At 34.5% G+C, this 14,568-nt stretch overlaps 1 protein-coding gene across 1 annotated transcript; it reads left to right on the top strand.

Annotated features, from left to right (window-relative positions):
• The first annotated feature begins 938 nt into the window (after positions 1 to 938).
• On the top strand, positions 939 to 13,246 carry LOC145692705 (WAP four-disulfide core domain protein 18-like). The gene is made up of 3 exons (XM_081768115.1): positions 939 to 1,078; positions 8,809 to 8,904; positions 12,836 to 13,246. The coding sequence occupies exons 1-3, from the start codon at positions 1,075 to 1,077 to the stop codon at positions 12,997 to 12,999; spliced, it is 264 nt and encodes an 87-aa protein (XP_081624241.1). The 5' UTR covers positions 939 to 1,074; the 3' UTR covers positions 13,000 to 13,246.
• Positions 13,247 to 14,568: the final 1,322 nt, after the last annotated feature.

The raw sequence follows: 14,568 nt of genomic DNA, 5'->3' as shown, positions 1-14,568 counted from the left end.
TAACATAAGTATATGCATGTGATATACGGAAAACTGTTAGATGTCAGACATCCTGCAACGACATGATGTAACATCAGCAGTAAGACCAGTGCGTATATAACGTATGAATAACGTATGCTCCATACTGATTTCTGTAGTGAGCAAGAGGATACTGTATATTTGTACAATACACCACTGTCCGGAGAATGTTTTTTTTTTTCTCAGTGCAGAGTAATACCCGTGCAATACTGCATAAAAGTACTGGCTTGTAGCATTGGACTTCCGAGCCAGAAATTGGACCCCTCCAAAAAAAAAAAAAAAAAAAAATTCTAAAAATGAAATCTTTGAGATTAACATCCCACGTTTTTTACTGTCTTTAAGCTAAAGAAGACGATGATTAAAACAAGTGAATAATGATGGAACAATTGGTGGAATGAGAAAGTAGGAGGAAACGGGAATACCTCAAGAAAACCCATAAGCCCCAGAAAACCGATATTGTCCACCACAAACATACTTGGTAGGGGATCGAACCAGGGACCCTATACCCACCAGAGGCTTGCTCCACCACTGAGACACCGTGCCTCCTGGGTGCGCGCCTGGGATTGATCAATATTAACATTTCATTAAAGCAAAAATATGCGTTTAGTATTACAGAACAAAGTGAAATTTCTTTCGTATTTCGTCACACAAACATACACACATCAAAATATAACACTGACAACAAGTCCCATTACATTTCACTTACGTAGAGGGGAAAACTGCGAAAATTAACAAACAATTTTGTCAGAAAGCTTCAAAATTGCAAAAGAGAGTGTACTTGTGTGAACGTTTTTGTTTTGCAATACACTCCTGAATGCTAAAGATAGGAGAACTATTGACACATAAGGATCGAGTTTTCAGTTGTTTGGAGTAAACATGCAAATCCTTTTGTGATACAGATCACACATTACCGCCTGCCCTCTCCGAAGGGTGAAAACTCCACTCTTTCGTCTATAGCCTCTGACGTATCACGTGGTCAACTTTCTCCTTTAAATATAAAATCATCTCCTGGTTATTTTAGTAGATTCCTGTACACCGTGCTAAATAACAAACAAAATGGGTGAGTACTAAATTTCTCTGATTTATTTGTCTATCATATACCATCAAGAACTATTCAAAACTGTTTCAATCTCTCTTTTCTTCTTCGAAATAATTTGTATTTACATCTCCAATCAGCGATAATGCTATATAGGACAAGACACATAGTTAGAAGTAAGGTCTGAATCGTTGTTAATACGATCGATGCTCTCCCACTGGGAATCGAACTCAGGACCTTATTCAGCAAAACATAGGAGACAACTTTAAGTTTGTCAATGAGTGGTCAGGCTTTGGCACTAACGTCCCATATTGCTTCTGTTATTAATACCTATATATTAAAATCCTAAGTTTATATGTTTGTGGCCAAGATAAGTTTTTACGTTTGTTGCCAATGCATTTCGACAACGAGATTTCGGAAACCAGAAATGCTAGAGACGTGCCGCTGGTCGATTCCAAATTTCTGTAGATTTTCCAGTTATGATTCAAATGTTCAAAAAGCTTGTCTTGATTTTTCTATTCCACATTTTAGACGTCATTTTGACCCTATTAGTTTAATATTGCCTGTAGGACGTTAAAATTGATACCCTTGTGTAAGACAACCAGTGGAGGAGCTAAGTATAGCGGGTTGGTGGACATTTCAAGCGCTTTGCTTTAATCTGAATGACAAAACCCACGTAGGCTTGTTGACTCACAATGAGCCGTACTCGGATATGGAATTATAAGCGGAAAAAATTACATTTGCTATCATCTATTACTTATCCAAGTTTGCAACAACCTCACCCCAACATTTTACGTGTTAAAATACTAGATTTATATGTTGACTACAGCAATTCACTCCCTTTGAGAGTCTTCCTGTCCTTTACTTGTATTCGTAAAGGGATTCCTACAGATATAATAATAAGTAGGAAGGAGATTCACGTTCATATTAGAACTGTGCGCTGTATAAATAACCCAGGCTCAGATAGTTATTATTATTATTATTATTATTATTATTATTATTATTATTATTATTATTATTATTATTATTATTATTATTATTATTATTTATTGAATGAAAGTGTTAATTTAAAAGTTGATTCCAACGCAAAACATCAATTGTTGTTTGAGTCCCGAAGCACCCATGTAGTCAGCTCCTAAGTAGCAAAGCCATCTATTAGACTCACAAGAAAGGATTTTAAAAAAACAACTGTGAAATGCATGAAAATATTAAAATTAGTAGCTCTTGGGATCAGTCGACCTTGAGCTTAGTAAGCGAATGTGATCCCACCTCCTGACAAGTTAAGTTTGTGGTAGACAAACACCGTGTGGGTAATTTTTTTTTCCTAGGTTCTGCCTTTTTCTTCAATTTTCTTCTTTCCAATTTTTATGCTACATCAGTCATTTCTCTGTTAAACAATGATAGTTTTATTCCGAAAATGTACAAATGTATGTTGAGTTAGGAAGATTTGGAGTGGGGAGGGGTCCGACCCGGTGAATCCTCCCCTTGGGTGTACCTCTGTCGAGAGAGCTTATTTAAATCACATCGTCAGGAAAAATTAAACACTTTCTTCACGATTCGTTTGGTCGCGAAATAAATCGAATTCGAGATTTGAACGGATTTTCAGGTTTCGTGGTTTTCCTAATTGTCGAGCAAGTTGCTGTTAGATGTCATCCGTACATTTGAATGTATTTATACATACCTAGAGGTAATTTTGTACATGTTTCATAAATAAATATTTCAATAAAATATTATACTAGATAGCGTAGTTTTCGAAAAATCCACAAAGGATAAGTTATTCTTCGGATTAGTTTCTAATAAAATAGTTTCTCAAAAGTTACCCAGGTGATTTTGTTCATTTTATAAATAAATAGCATATTAACAGCGTACCACATGAGTATTCCTTTTAAATACCGGCCTTTATTTCAGTTAAGCGGCTACATCATTCCTATTTATTGTAGGATCATGGTTCATACCCCTTTTTTCATAACAGAGCAACCTTTGAATTGGTACTATTTACATGTCTCCATCATGTATCTGAGGCGGGAAAATCCCAAAGAAAGGGATTTTTGGTTAAAATATCCCTTTTTAAAACATTTTACCCATTCTGGATTCCCTGTACTAACGCAGGGACCTGAAAAAAAATTTAAAAAAATATTAAATCTTTAAAAAAATCGAGTTTTGTAACATATTTCAATAACGTTCTACAAGGATGTGTTTCAAATTTCCCCCTTCAACAAAATAAAACAATGGTTTATCGGAGAACGAAAATTAAAATCCACGTTTTTCCTCAGATTCACTCTGAATTTTATTTTATTTTATTTATTTTTTTTTTTTAAATTGGGGCACGAAAGAAATGCATATATTTACTTTTCTGCTACAGGAAGTGCTGAGTGTGTGAAGTATTTGAAATTAATTCATACCTTATTTCCCTTGGTGATGAGACACTCTGCAATGTCGTGCACGGCGCTGCTTCTTATTTCCTTTCAGAGTTCGATTTTAGTTTAACGTCCCACGTTTCTACTCTCTAGGCTAAAGAAGACAAATGATTAAGGCAAGCGAATAATGATGGAAGAATTGGTGGAATGAAAAATTAGGAGAAAACGGGAGTACTCCGAAAAAAAACCCACGGACACGATGTTGTCCATTACAAACTTACTTGGCCGGGGATTGAACCAAGGGTCTCCTCGCATCAGAGAGTGTTTGATTTCAAATCTTTAACAGCTTCTGAGCCAAACAATCTTACTCACATAACAAAACATTAATTTTTTTCTCACAAAATTTCTAAATGAACATTTTTACTGGTGAGAGTCTATTTTCTTCTGACGAGTTTCTCAAAAATACAGTATATGGAATTATTTTCTGAATATTTTGTGATTTAACTGTATTAATCTTATACATTTGAAACCCATAGAATGTATTTTATTAATAGGATGAGTTTTGTTAGAATGAAGTTTCAGAAAAATGGCCATTATTGAAATTTTCTTCATATTTTATAAAGACACATTTGAGTAATAACTCCGAGAAATAGCATGATTTAATTTATATAAATAAAAATGAAAGAGACCTTTAAACCATCCGTCCGATCTCGATCAAATTGTCAACGCAGATGAGGTTTGGGCCTGGGATGCTTTTCCCCATTCTGCTTTGACGGGCAAATTAGGGAAAGCAAAGTATAAACTGTTTTACTGTAAAGTCATAAATTGTTTTACTTTTTTCTGTGCATACATATATAATGTCGAATTATAGTTTTCGGAGTCGATGAGACAAACTGTGACACTTCCGATGCAGTTAAATCCAAATTCACTCCTTTATGTCCAAAATGAAACGTATTCTCCCCCGTTAGAAGAACGGGTATTCTGCTAGTTGAAGATATGGGAAAGAAGAATTTAAGTACAATTTTCCATGCCTCATACTGACAAGATCAAGATAAAATTGGGATATCTTTGTTGAATTTTCCATCATTGCACAATATCTACAATCAAAAAAGAGGAAAATTTCAACTTCCATTTTGCTAATATTTAGAAAAGATTGACAAGATTGACAACTATACACTTAAATGTTACTTTTAATTTTTGAATACTATGTTAAAAGAAAGAAAGAAATAAGAAACTTGCTGCTGAGAGTCCTGTTTTTCTGTGGATAAAAATTATTTACTCTTACCAGTGCTAAAATACTGAAAAAAAACGAAGGAAAATGCTTCCTGAATCTCTCACATTAAATTGAGCAGAAGGCAGAAGTAAAAGAAAGCATAGATCTTCAAAAACGTTTTCAAAAATTCGTTTAAATTGGGAAATAAATTAATTAAACTTGTAAATTTCTAACGTTTAAGCATTTCTCAAAAGATTATTGAAACTGACATTTAAAAAAAAATCAATTTAGGTTTTGCTAAATTTAACTCAAATACGTGAAAGTAATGATACCCTAAAGTGAATGAAAACCTTTATATTATTTTAAACTTACGGGACAATTCTGCATCAACTTAGAAATAAATTGTTTTACTTTTTTTCTAATTTTGAAATAAAGTATCTGAACTTTGTTTCTCATTTAGAAACATTTTTTTTTCAACTTTCTTTTTATTTAGAAACCCATTTTCTGAATTTTGTTGTAATTTCAAACTAAAATTCCTCAACTTTTGTCAATTAAGAAACACAGTAAATATTTATTTTATTTATTTTTAATTCACAAATAAATTAACTTAGCTTTGCTTCAATTTGAAAGTAAATGTCCTCCATTCTGTTTTCATTTATTAGTATTTTCCGAGATTGTTTTAGTTTCAAGTAAAATTTCTCAGTTTCGTGTTAATTTAGAAGTAAATTTGTTCTAAGTTGTTTCAATTTAGAAATATATTAATTTGTTGAATTTTAGTCTTAATTTTTTTTAGAAGTTAAATTTCCTCGCTTTTGTTTCCAGTTGCGAGTAAATTTTCTCAATCTAATTTGAGCTTAGAAGTAGGTTTACTCAAACCTATAATATTTTTATTGAGATGTAAATTTTGTATTTAAAAAATGAAGTAAATTTGCTCAATATTGTTCCAATTTAAAAGTAAATTGCTCAATTTTTATCACAGACATTGATTTATAATTGAGCCTCAGTTAACAATAATTCAATTCATAAAACAAAACATATTTTTCATTTTTTTTTCTTTAGTAATAAGTATTAGAGAAGGCAACTTTAATTTTTGAACCTCCGTGCCCATATGGTTAGAACCTTCACCACAGGAGAACCAGGTTTGATTTTTGGTGACGGCTTATGTAATTCCAAGCTCAAATTAAGCTATAGGTCCACGTCACACATAGCCTTAGTGCTGAATTCCAAAGTAACCAGAGACGTGTCTAGAAGGTAAAAACTGGGGTCCCACCCAGAACCGAGACTATGATAGGCATATCATGAATTTACTATAAACTTTCAAAAATATATAAATAATAGCTTAAATTATTTTTGTTACTTAAAAAACTGGGGTCCTAGGCCCCCCGGCCCCAGGCTAGATCCGCCTCTGAAATTAACCAACCTATTATGTTATATTTAGACTTTTAAAACTCATGTCTCGTAGTAGAACAGAAGTTATTCTCGGCGAGTAAGTCATATCACATTTTATACTGTTTAATAAAGCATGTCCATTGAAGGGAAAATAAAATCAGAATATTTCTATTTATAGGATTTTTTTTAAAAAAAAAAGTTTTAATATTAAAGAAAAAGGTAATGTGGGAGAAGGTTTAGCGTAGAGTCACTGGGCTCATAATTTTGAATGGTTGATTTGGAGATTAGTGCCCCTTTGGAGTTTTGTGGTAGAGTATTTACTTCTATTGCGTGGGGTCCTGATTCGATCCCTGTCAAGTAAGTTTGAGGTGGACAACATCGTGTTTATGGTTTTCTCGGGGTACTGCTGTTTCCTCCCACATTATCATTCCAGCCATTCTCATCTCATCATTCGCTTTTGTTAATCGTCCGTCTCTCTTAGCCTGAAGGACACAATTGTGGAACATTAACCGGAACGATTTCATTTCCGTAAGCGCAATAAAAAAAAAAAAAAAACTTTCAAAATCTGAGATAAATGTGACATTATACTGTCTTATAAAGGAAGAAAGAACAATGAATACTCATTTCTTGGCCTGTTCCTATCCATAGATGAAATTAAGTTCACACGAAAATCATTCCATTAATTAACTTGTTTATTTGCCGTCAAAACATTAACGTTTCCAACCTAGTTTGCAAGTATATGGCAATTTACACAGAGGTGGGTAGCGATCTTTTTTTGACAAGACTGTATATGTAATATTTTATTCGTTTATGTAATAGTTTATATGCTATACTAGATACAATCTGTTATGAAATATAGCCTATTAGAAATAGTCAAGAACAAATAAAAAAAAATATTTGGTGTGTAAAGAATATTAAGACATTACTTGCTAACATTTTTCAAATAATATTTGGAAGTATCTGGTGTTCCTGCTCTATTACGAAATAGGACTGCAGTAATGTCCTACAGCGTCATCAATTACTACAACTGTGATTTACACATCACAATACTCCTAATAGAGCAAAACAGCCGAAAAATGTTAATCGTTAAAAACATGTTGTGTTAAGTCAATAAACTCAATATTTTTGTTTTGAAAATAATGTTACAAAATGGCATTTTTCATGTATTTCTGAAATATTTAGACTTACATAAACATTGTACAACATTCTTACCAGAACTGGGAATACCGATATAGCTAGTTAAATTAATTAAAATATGTTTAAATGAATCCCAAAGTAAAGTCCGAATAGGAAAATTCTTGTCCACGAACTTTCACGTCTAGAATGGAATGAAACAAAGAGATGCGTTATAGCCATTATTATTTAACTTTGTTCTGGAATACGTTATAAGGAAAATCAAAGATAGCAACCAGGGCCTAGAGTTGAATGGTATTCACCAGGTTATGGCATATGCTGATGATGTAATTTAATAGGGAATGATAGGAGAACAATAGAGAGAAATGCAGAGATCTTATTAAACGCTTGCAGGGACATGGGTTTAGAAGTAAATGCAGAGAAAACTAAATACATGGAAGTTCAGCAGGATCGTAATACTGCATGGATGCGTTAAAATATCACACACTACTCTGGACAAAGTGGATACTTTCAAATATCTAGGATCAATATTAACAGACCAAAACCATATTTACGAATGTCAACTACAAACAGAGAATTCGTGTTATTATTCAGTTCAAAATCTTTTGAAATTGCGAATTCGGTTGAGAAATTTGATGCTTAAAAATGCATAAAACGATAATCATGACTGTTGTCCTGTATTTTGCGAAACATGGCCGCTTACTATGAAAAAAGAACGTAGATTAAAATATTTGAGAACAAGATCCTGAGACGAATATTCGGACACAAGAGGAACGGGAATGAAGAATGGCGGAAACTTCATAACGAATGCCATTTTACATTTTCAAATAAACAAATCTCTATCTCCAGTAGTTCTTGTTTTATTAGCCTTTAAATTGTTAGACGTTGTTTTGGGTCATCGTGTAAATTACTGTTGTTTCTTAAACGCCATTCTTGGATTTCGAATTTCTCCTTCAGTTAAATACTGCCTAGGTTTTAACGAATTTTTAAATGCTAAGACATGTACAATTTCTGATTAATTCAGTTGGTTCTTTGTAGTATAACGTCTTATTTTAACATCGAAGCTATATGAGACGTGTAATTATCAGTTGAAGTGGGATCCGAACCACAGCTCCTGCCAACAATATTGAATCCGAGTCTGCTGCTCCAAGGAAAGCACAGTGGCTCGGTGGTGGAACGCTTGCCTCTGGTGCGTGGGGGTTTCTGATTCTGTCCCCAGAGAAGTAAGTTTGTTATGGACCACATTGTGTCCGTAGGTTTTATCAGGGTACTTCCGTTTCCTCCCACATTTTCATTCCACCGAATCCTCTATCGTCATCCATCTCCTTCAGCGTAAAGGACATAATCCCCTTTCAGAAACAATGTTCTGGGGGGCACACTTAGTATTCCGGGGGCACTGCTGATACTATTCTATTTATTATTATATTATAGACGCATTATTTTGGTCTCCTCCGGGAAGGCACTGTTAGAGCTCCGGAGGGGCAGTGCCCCCCCAAAATAAAACAGGTCTGGAAGAAACAGTGATCGTGGGACGTTGAACTGAAATATTTTATTTTGTCCTGCTCCAAGGTAATAAAGGGTAAAATGTAACTCCTTCACTGAACTTGTCATAAAATGTATTTTCTCTATGATTTAGAGTCTTTTGTTTATTTTATTTTCAGGAAAACTTTTACTGAGCATTGTAACGTTCCTGGCTGTTGTCACTTTAATCCATTGCCAGTTGAGGGCATTGAGTCCCGAGAGTATTGAAGTCACAGGTAAGAAGTAGATCTTTATTTTCTTTCAATGCAGATTACATAATTTTGTATTTTAAATTATGGCTTTTTTTTTTAAATACTTCTCGGAAGCTGGGTTTGAGGTTTTGTGTTTTGGGCCTTATGCAATACTTAAGGTTCTGCAGACAGAAATTACTATTATTGTCAGCTCCGAACTAGTATCGGAGTTTCAACTCCGTGCACGTAATAAGTGAACTGACAACCTCCATAGTATAGAGGAATGTGGAGCAAGCTAACCGACTTAAGGTTTAAGCCCTTTTCTAAGAGATAAATAAACGTAGAATAATGATTTATTAGCGACGTAAAATCTAACATTTCTGCTGTATAAAAAGTATTTCATAAACAACGCAACCGTTGTCATTTCCGTTCTAGTAAGTTGGAAACACTGAACGTTACATAATTTTTATCTGTTGTCTTTGTGGTGAATAGCAGTCACGGAACGCCGAATAGCACATGATCATCATCTGTTTTCTATACGAGTAGGAATGGAGCGCTTCACGACGGAACAGCGTGTTGTCATATTAAAAACTTAATACAAATATCGTGAAGCGCTCCATTCCTACTCGTATAGAAAACAGATGATGATCATGTGCTATTCGGCGTTCCGTGACTGCTATTCACCACAAAGGCAACAGATAAAAATCATGAAACGTTCAGTGCTGCCAACTTACTAGAACAGAAATATCGGGCGTTTCAAAAGTTGCGTTGTTTATGAGTCACCCTTTATAACTATCATTATAATCCAATAGACCATCAAAGATCAGGGAATAATAATTCACAAGTTAAAGTAATCATCTTGTCCCACATAGCAGTCAAGATGGCGCAAATTATAGAGGGAAAATGGCTCACTACATTTCTTTCAAGTTTATTTTAAATTCAAATTTTACAAATACAACTATAAATAGGCTAATAGACAATAGTGATTTACTCTGAACAATAGTATTTGAGGAAATCCCCCAAGATTTTAGAATTACTTAGAGTTCACTAGCTTTCTTGAAAAATAGTATATTACGAAAAATATAATTCAAATACTATTGTAATCCCTGATCTCCATTACGTAAATTGCAAGAGGAACACTATGTTTTCATAGTTCGTGGTGGATGAAACACATGGAAAAGATTCTCCTTTCTTCCCCTCCCGAAGAAACGGAGATCTGTATATTTCCAAGAAGAGATATACAAATAAGTGAAGTGAATACACAGTGAAACAATAACTATGTTAATTCAACACAATGCTCTGTGTTGACCGAATTATGTTAAATTTTGACACACGTCTGCGCTACTTCAACTTTATCGATTTCTATAGTCAATTGTTAAAATGGTAGTACTTCTATCAACTTCTTGACATAGCGACTAGTAACGTTGAATAATTTTAGAAACACATCAGTGTTGTTGTTTTCTATACAGGAGGGCAAGGTAGCTCAGTAGTAGAGCGCTTACCTTTGTTGCGTGGGTTCCCTGGTTCAATACCAGGCGAAGTAAGCTTATGGTAGACAACATCGTGTCCGTGGATTTTCTCGGAGTACTCCTGTTTCCTTCCACATTTTAATCCCACAAATTATTCCATCACCATTCACTTGCCTTAATCATCCGTCTCCCTTAGCCTAAACTGCATAATCGAGGGACGTTAAACTCAAAGATTTATTTAAGGTGGATCACCGCCCGGAAGTCAGTACATATTTTAGTTCATTGCCTTAACTACTGCGCAATGAAACGTTACATTTTATAAATATTGTACTATAAGATAGAGTATTGTTTCAGCTACAGCACAAGACACTGATTCATTTGGTTGTCTCTCCTGATATCGAAAAATATAACAAATAAAATAAAATCTTTGATTCGTTTTACAATCAGCGCACAAGATGGAACTTGCTGTTAGATCTTATTAGAAGTGCTCAGTTTTATAAAATGATCATTTGCGTGTGGAAAGTATTTTAAAGTAACGATTTTATTACGAAATAGATATATTGTTTAACCGTTTTTCATGTTATGTTTCACATTTTATTTAAATGTTAATTTACATTTAAGGAAATAGATTTTAAGACGAAACTTCCGCAGAATACCATAATGCGTTGTTGCCAAATTTGTAGGTTTACTGTAGTAGTCACAATAAGAAAATTTCCGGATTCTAGTGTTGCAGTTGGAGAAGCGGAATCGCGGTAAGGGTCGAAAACTAATTTTTCCAGTAAGTATCTAAGCAGAATTCCATGATTACTCCCTTTATTATCTGGCATCAGTAAACACTCGACACTATTTGGCAACGCCACACTATTCAAGCAGCGTTTAGTATAGCACTAGGAACACCTGGTGATCCACCTTAATTTGTTCCTTAGAAGAAAGTCAATGCAAGCGGTCATACAGAATGAAAAGAGATATTTACCTTCTATGGTTAAGCACTATATAGTCTGAATGAACCATATGAGATAATTGGTGGGATGAGTATGTGGGACAAACTGAAAGAACTCCGAAAAATCTAGCACACGATGTTCTTGGACAGAAACACGTCGTTTGGGATTGAATCAAGGTACCCTCGTACCAAAGGTGAGCGTTTTCACCACTAAACCTCTTTGTCCCATTTATTATATGTATACATCACAAGAATTGATTTAAGGGCAACTTGTATAGTCCCGTATTCCAGTTGTCTTAAAGGCAATGCATTGATATGGAGAATAGTCTATACACTATGTAGATTAATCTTTTTTGTGCCACTAGCAACTGTACCGGGTTCAAGTCCCGGTCGTGATCCAGAGTCCATCCATATTTATAATAAGTCATATTCTTCATAAAAATAGTTGGTGTTGCATAAGAACGAAGAACGAAAAAATTAAGCTAAAAAAATAATTTAATAGATGATTACAGAAAGAGCTTAAGTCATACTTTTCTGAAATTTGTTTTATGAACTTTTCCATTTCTCTAGATGTGCAATGAAACTTTGTATACAGGAAGGGAAAACGCAGATTGTGCTACAACGGTGTAAACGTAACACTGAACTTTATATTGAGCACATGAAAAGTTTGTAGTCCTGGGTTTAAACAGTTTTTCTTTAGTAGCTATCTCAAAGCAAATAAATAAATAAAAAAAAAAAGAGACTTAGACCCTTTCTACATTCAGTGATTCAATTAATCCCGCAGTATCCCTCTTAGTAAATAATAGGTAAAAGTAAATACTAAGTATTCATTTTCTGCACAAGTTACAGGCATTTTTACCCTTAAGGTTAATTCACACATAGTGTACTGTTTCCATGCCGTGCTGTAGTCCATAAAGTTTTCTTTCAAACTTTCACATTGAAAATTTATTTGGTTGTCTTTTTTAATTCTCGCATGACGCACCGTTTGCCTGCCACGCTCTGACAGTGCCGCCTTGCAGAGAAACCACCTCGGTCGCGGCTCGATGGTCGTGATTCTTCGGCTTTCCTCGGAGTAATCGAAGCGACACGAAGTTGACCCCTTAAGAATAGTGTAGAAAGTAGTAGCGGTACGGCACGGTACGGTATGGTATATGGGAATACTCGAGACCTTAGCACGGGCGAACCATGGGAGAGGAATGGCATGCGCACGGCACAATATTTGTGAAACAGCCTTTATGGTTCTACAAATTCTATCCATTTCTCTATGAAAGGTTCTATCGTCCTAACAGTATATACGAAATTTTAATCGTGGGAGACCCGGGTTTGATTTCCGGCGGGAGCCCACGTGGTTGGGATTCCACGTTAATCAGTAGGTTCACGTCTCATATAGTCTCGCTGCTGAAACGGACGTTAAACTCAAAATCGATTAATCAATTAGGAAATTTTAATATTAAATTGTCAACCTTGTATATTTAACTTCCTAGTGAGACGAGGTTTTAGAGTAAATAATGATATGTTAACATGTTAATTATTTTTACTGTGTATTGACTCCATATATCTATTGCAGGTAAACCTGGTAACTGTCCTCCCGCAGGCGGTGATCGTCATCTTGGATCTTGTGGTGATGGCTGCACTATGGACCAACATTGCCCAGGAATTTCGAAGTGCTGCAGCCGTCCCAGCTGCCAGGGTTTCACTTGTGTCGAACCCATAGGATACAGATTTATTTAAAATTTACACTACCATTCACCATATTGAAATAACATTCAAATTCTTCAAACCCTTATGCATATTACAATAGAAGTAATTACATAATCATTTTTGTCCCAGATACTTCTTTCCAAGCTTGAAATGTCTAGTTTCAACATAATTACCTTCCAATAGGGTCTTAGACTATTCTAAGTATTCAATCTTGCTATTTCTGCAAGTAAATCAGTTTGTAAAAGTAAAATAAAACTAAATAAATAAATATAATATACACCACTTTTTTATTATTATTTTTAAACTGTTTTATTTTAGTAGTAAATGTATTTGTATTCTACTTCTTTTGTCTGGTGTAACACAATGCACTATCGGATTAGGAAATTAATTCGTTTCGTAACAGTGTTCGTAATACCAAATTATTTTTTATTGCAATTAATGTAAATACAATCAATCAGCTAACGAATTTTGTCAAGGAATTTGAGCTTAAGTGTCTTCATCCCGGCGAAATTAAAATACCGCTAATTTTACAGAAATTATGTGATATCTTCAAATAGATAAAAGATAATCGAAATGTGGAACAAGAGCGCCCTAGACAATATTATTTTACATGAGAAACCGTTATCACGACTCACTTATCTGCTTTCGATTTCGAGTCATTTTCAAAATTGGCATTTATTTTCGCGTTTCTAAACAGCTGAAAACGGAAAGCCACTAGGTGACTTGTGATAACGGTACCTCACGCAAAATAATATTGTCTAGGGCGCTCTTGTTCCATATTTCAATTATCTTTTATCTATTTGAAGATATCACATAATTACTGTAAAATTAGCGGTATTTCAATTTCGCCGGGATGAAGACAAAATATATAAAATGATAATCATGCCTGTTGTGCTGTATGGTTGCAAAATATGATCGCTTACTCTGAGGGAAGAACGTAGACTGAAAGTATTTGAGAACAAGATCTTGAGACGAATATTCGAACCCAAGGGGAACGGGAATGGAGAATGGATGAAACTTCATAACGAGGAATTGCATAATTTATACTGTTTACCAAACATTGTTAGGGTCATCAAAGCTTGCAGGCTCAGGTGGGCAGGCCAGGTAGCCAAAATGAAAGGAAATAGGAGAGCTGTAAAAGCTTTAACTGGGAGTCCAATAGACCATTAAGAAAGACCATTAAGAAGACCTAGGCGCAGATGGGAAGAGAATATGAAGATGGATCTTGCAGAAATAAGAATACAAAATAGAAACTGGAGCTAGTTGGCTAAGGACAGAAGTCAATGGAGAGCTTTTGTGAACCCAGCATTGAACCTCCGTGTTCTATATAGGCCATAGAGTTAGTTATGTAGTAAGTAATATATAAAAGTGGACAACGCTATTAGCCAAATTAGCGAAATTAATAACTTGTCCATTTCTGTTTAGAATGAGCTTTTCTAGATAGAAGTAAGAATTAAATGAATAACGTTATACAGGGTGGCCCAAAAGTAGGTATACACCCCTACATTGATCAAGTATAACATTCTAGCTTATAAGTTTATTTGCTTCGGTTGTTCCGAGCTTAAGAGATAAGTAAAAATACATTAAGAATAAATTATA

The sequence above is a fragment of the Thermobia domestica genome, chromosome 8 (genome assembly GCF_964235325.1).
Source record: "Thermobia domestica chromosome 8, izTheDome1.hap1.1, whole genome shotgun sequence".
NCBI lineage: Eukaryota > Metazoa > Arthropoda > Insecta > Zygentoma > Lepismatidae > Thermobia > Thermobia domestica.
The sequence above is the reverse complement of the archived record's forward strand: the minus strand, read 5'-3'. Positions and strand labels throughout refer to the sequence as shown.

Excerpts from the sequence above, each read along its gene's own strand:
- LOC145692705 (XM_081768115.1), top strand. Across the intron at positions 8,905-12,835 it reads CGAGAGTATTGAAGTCACAG|GTAAACCTGGTAACTGTCCT; the intron begins GTAAGAAGTAGA and ends TATCTATTGCAG.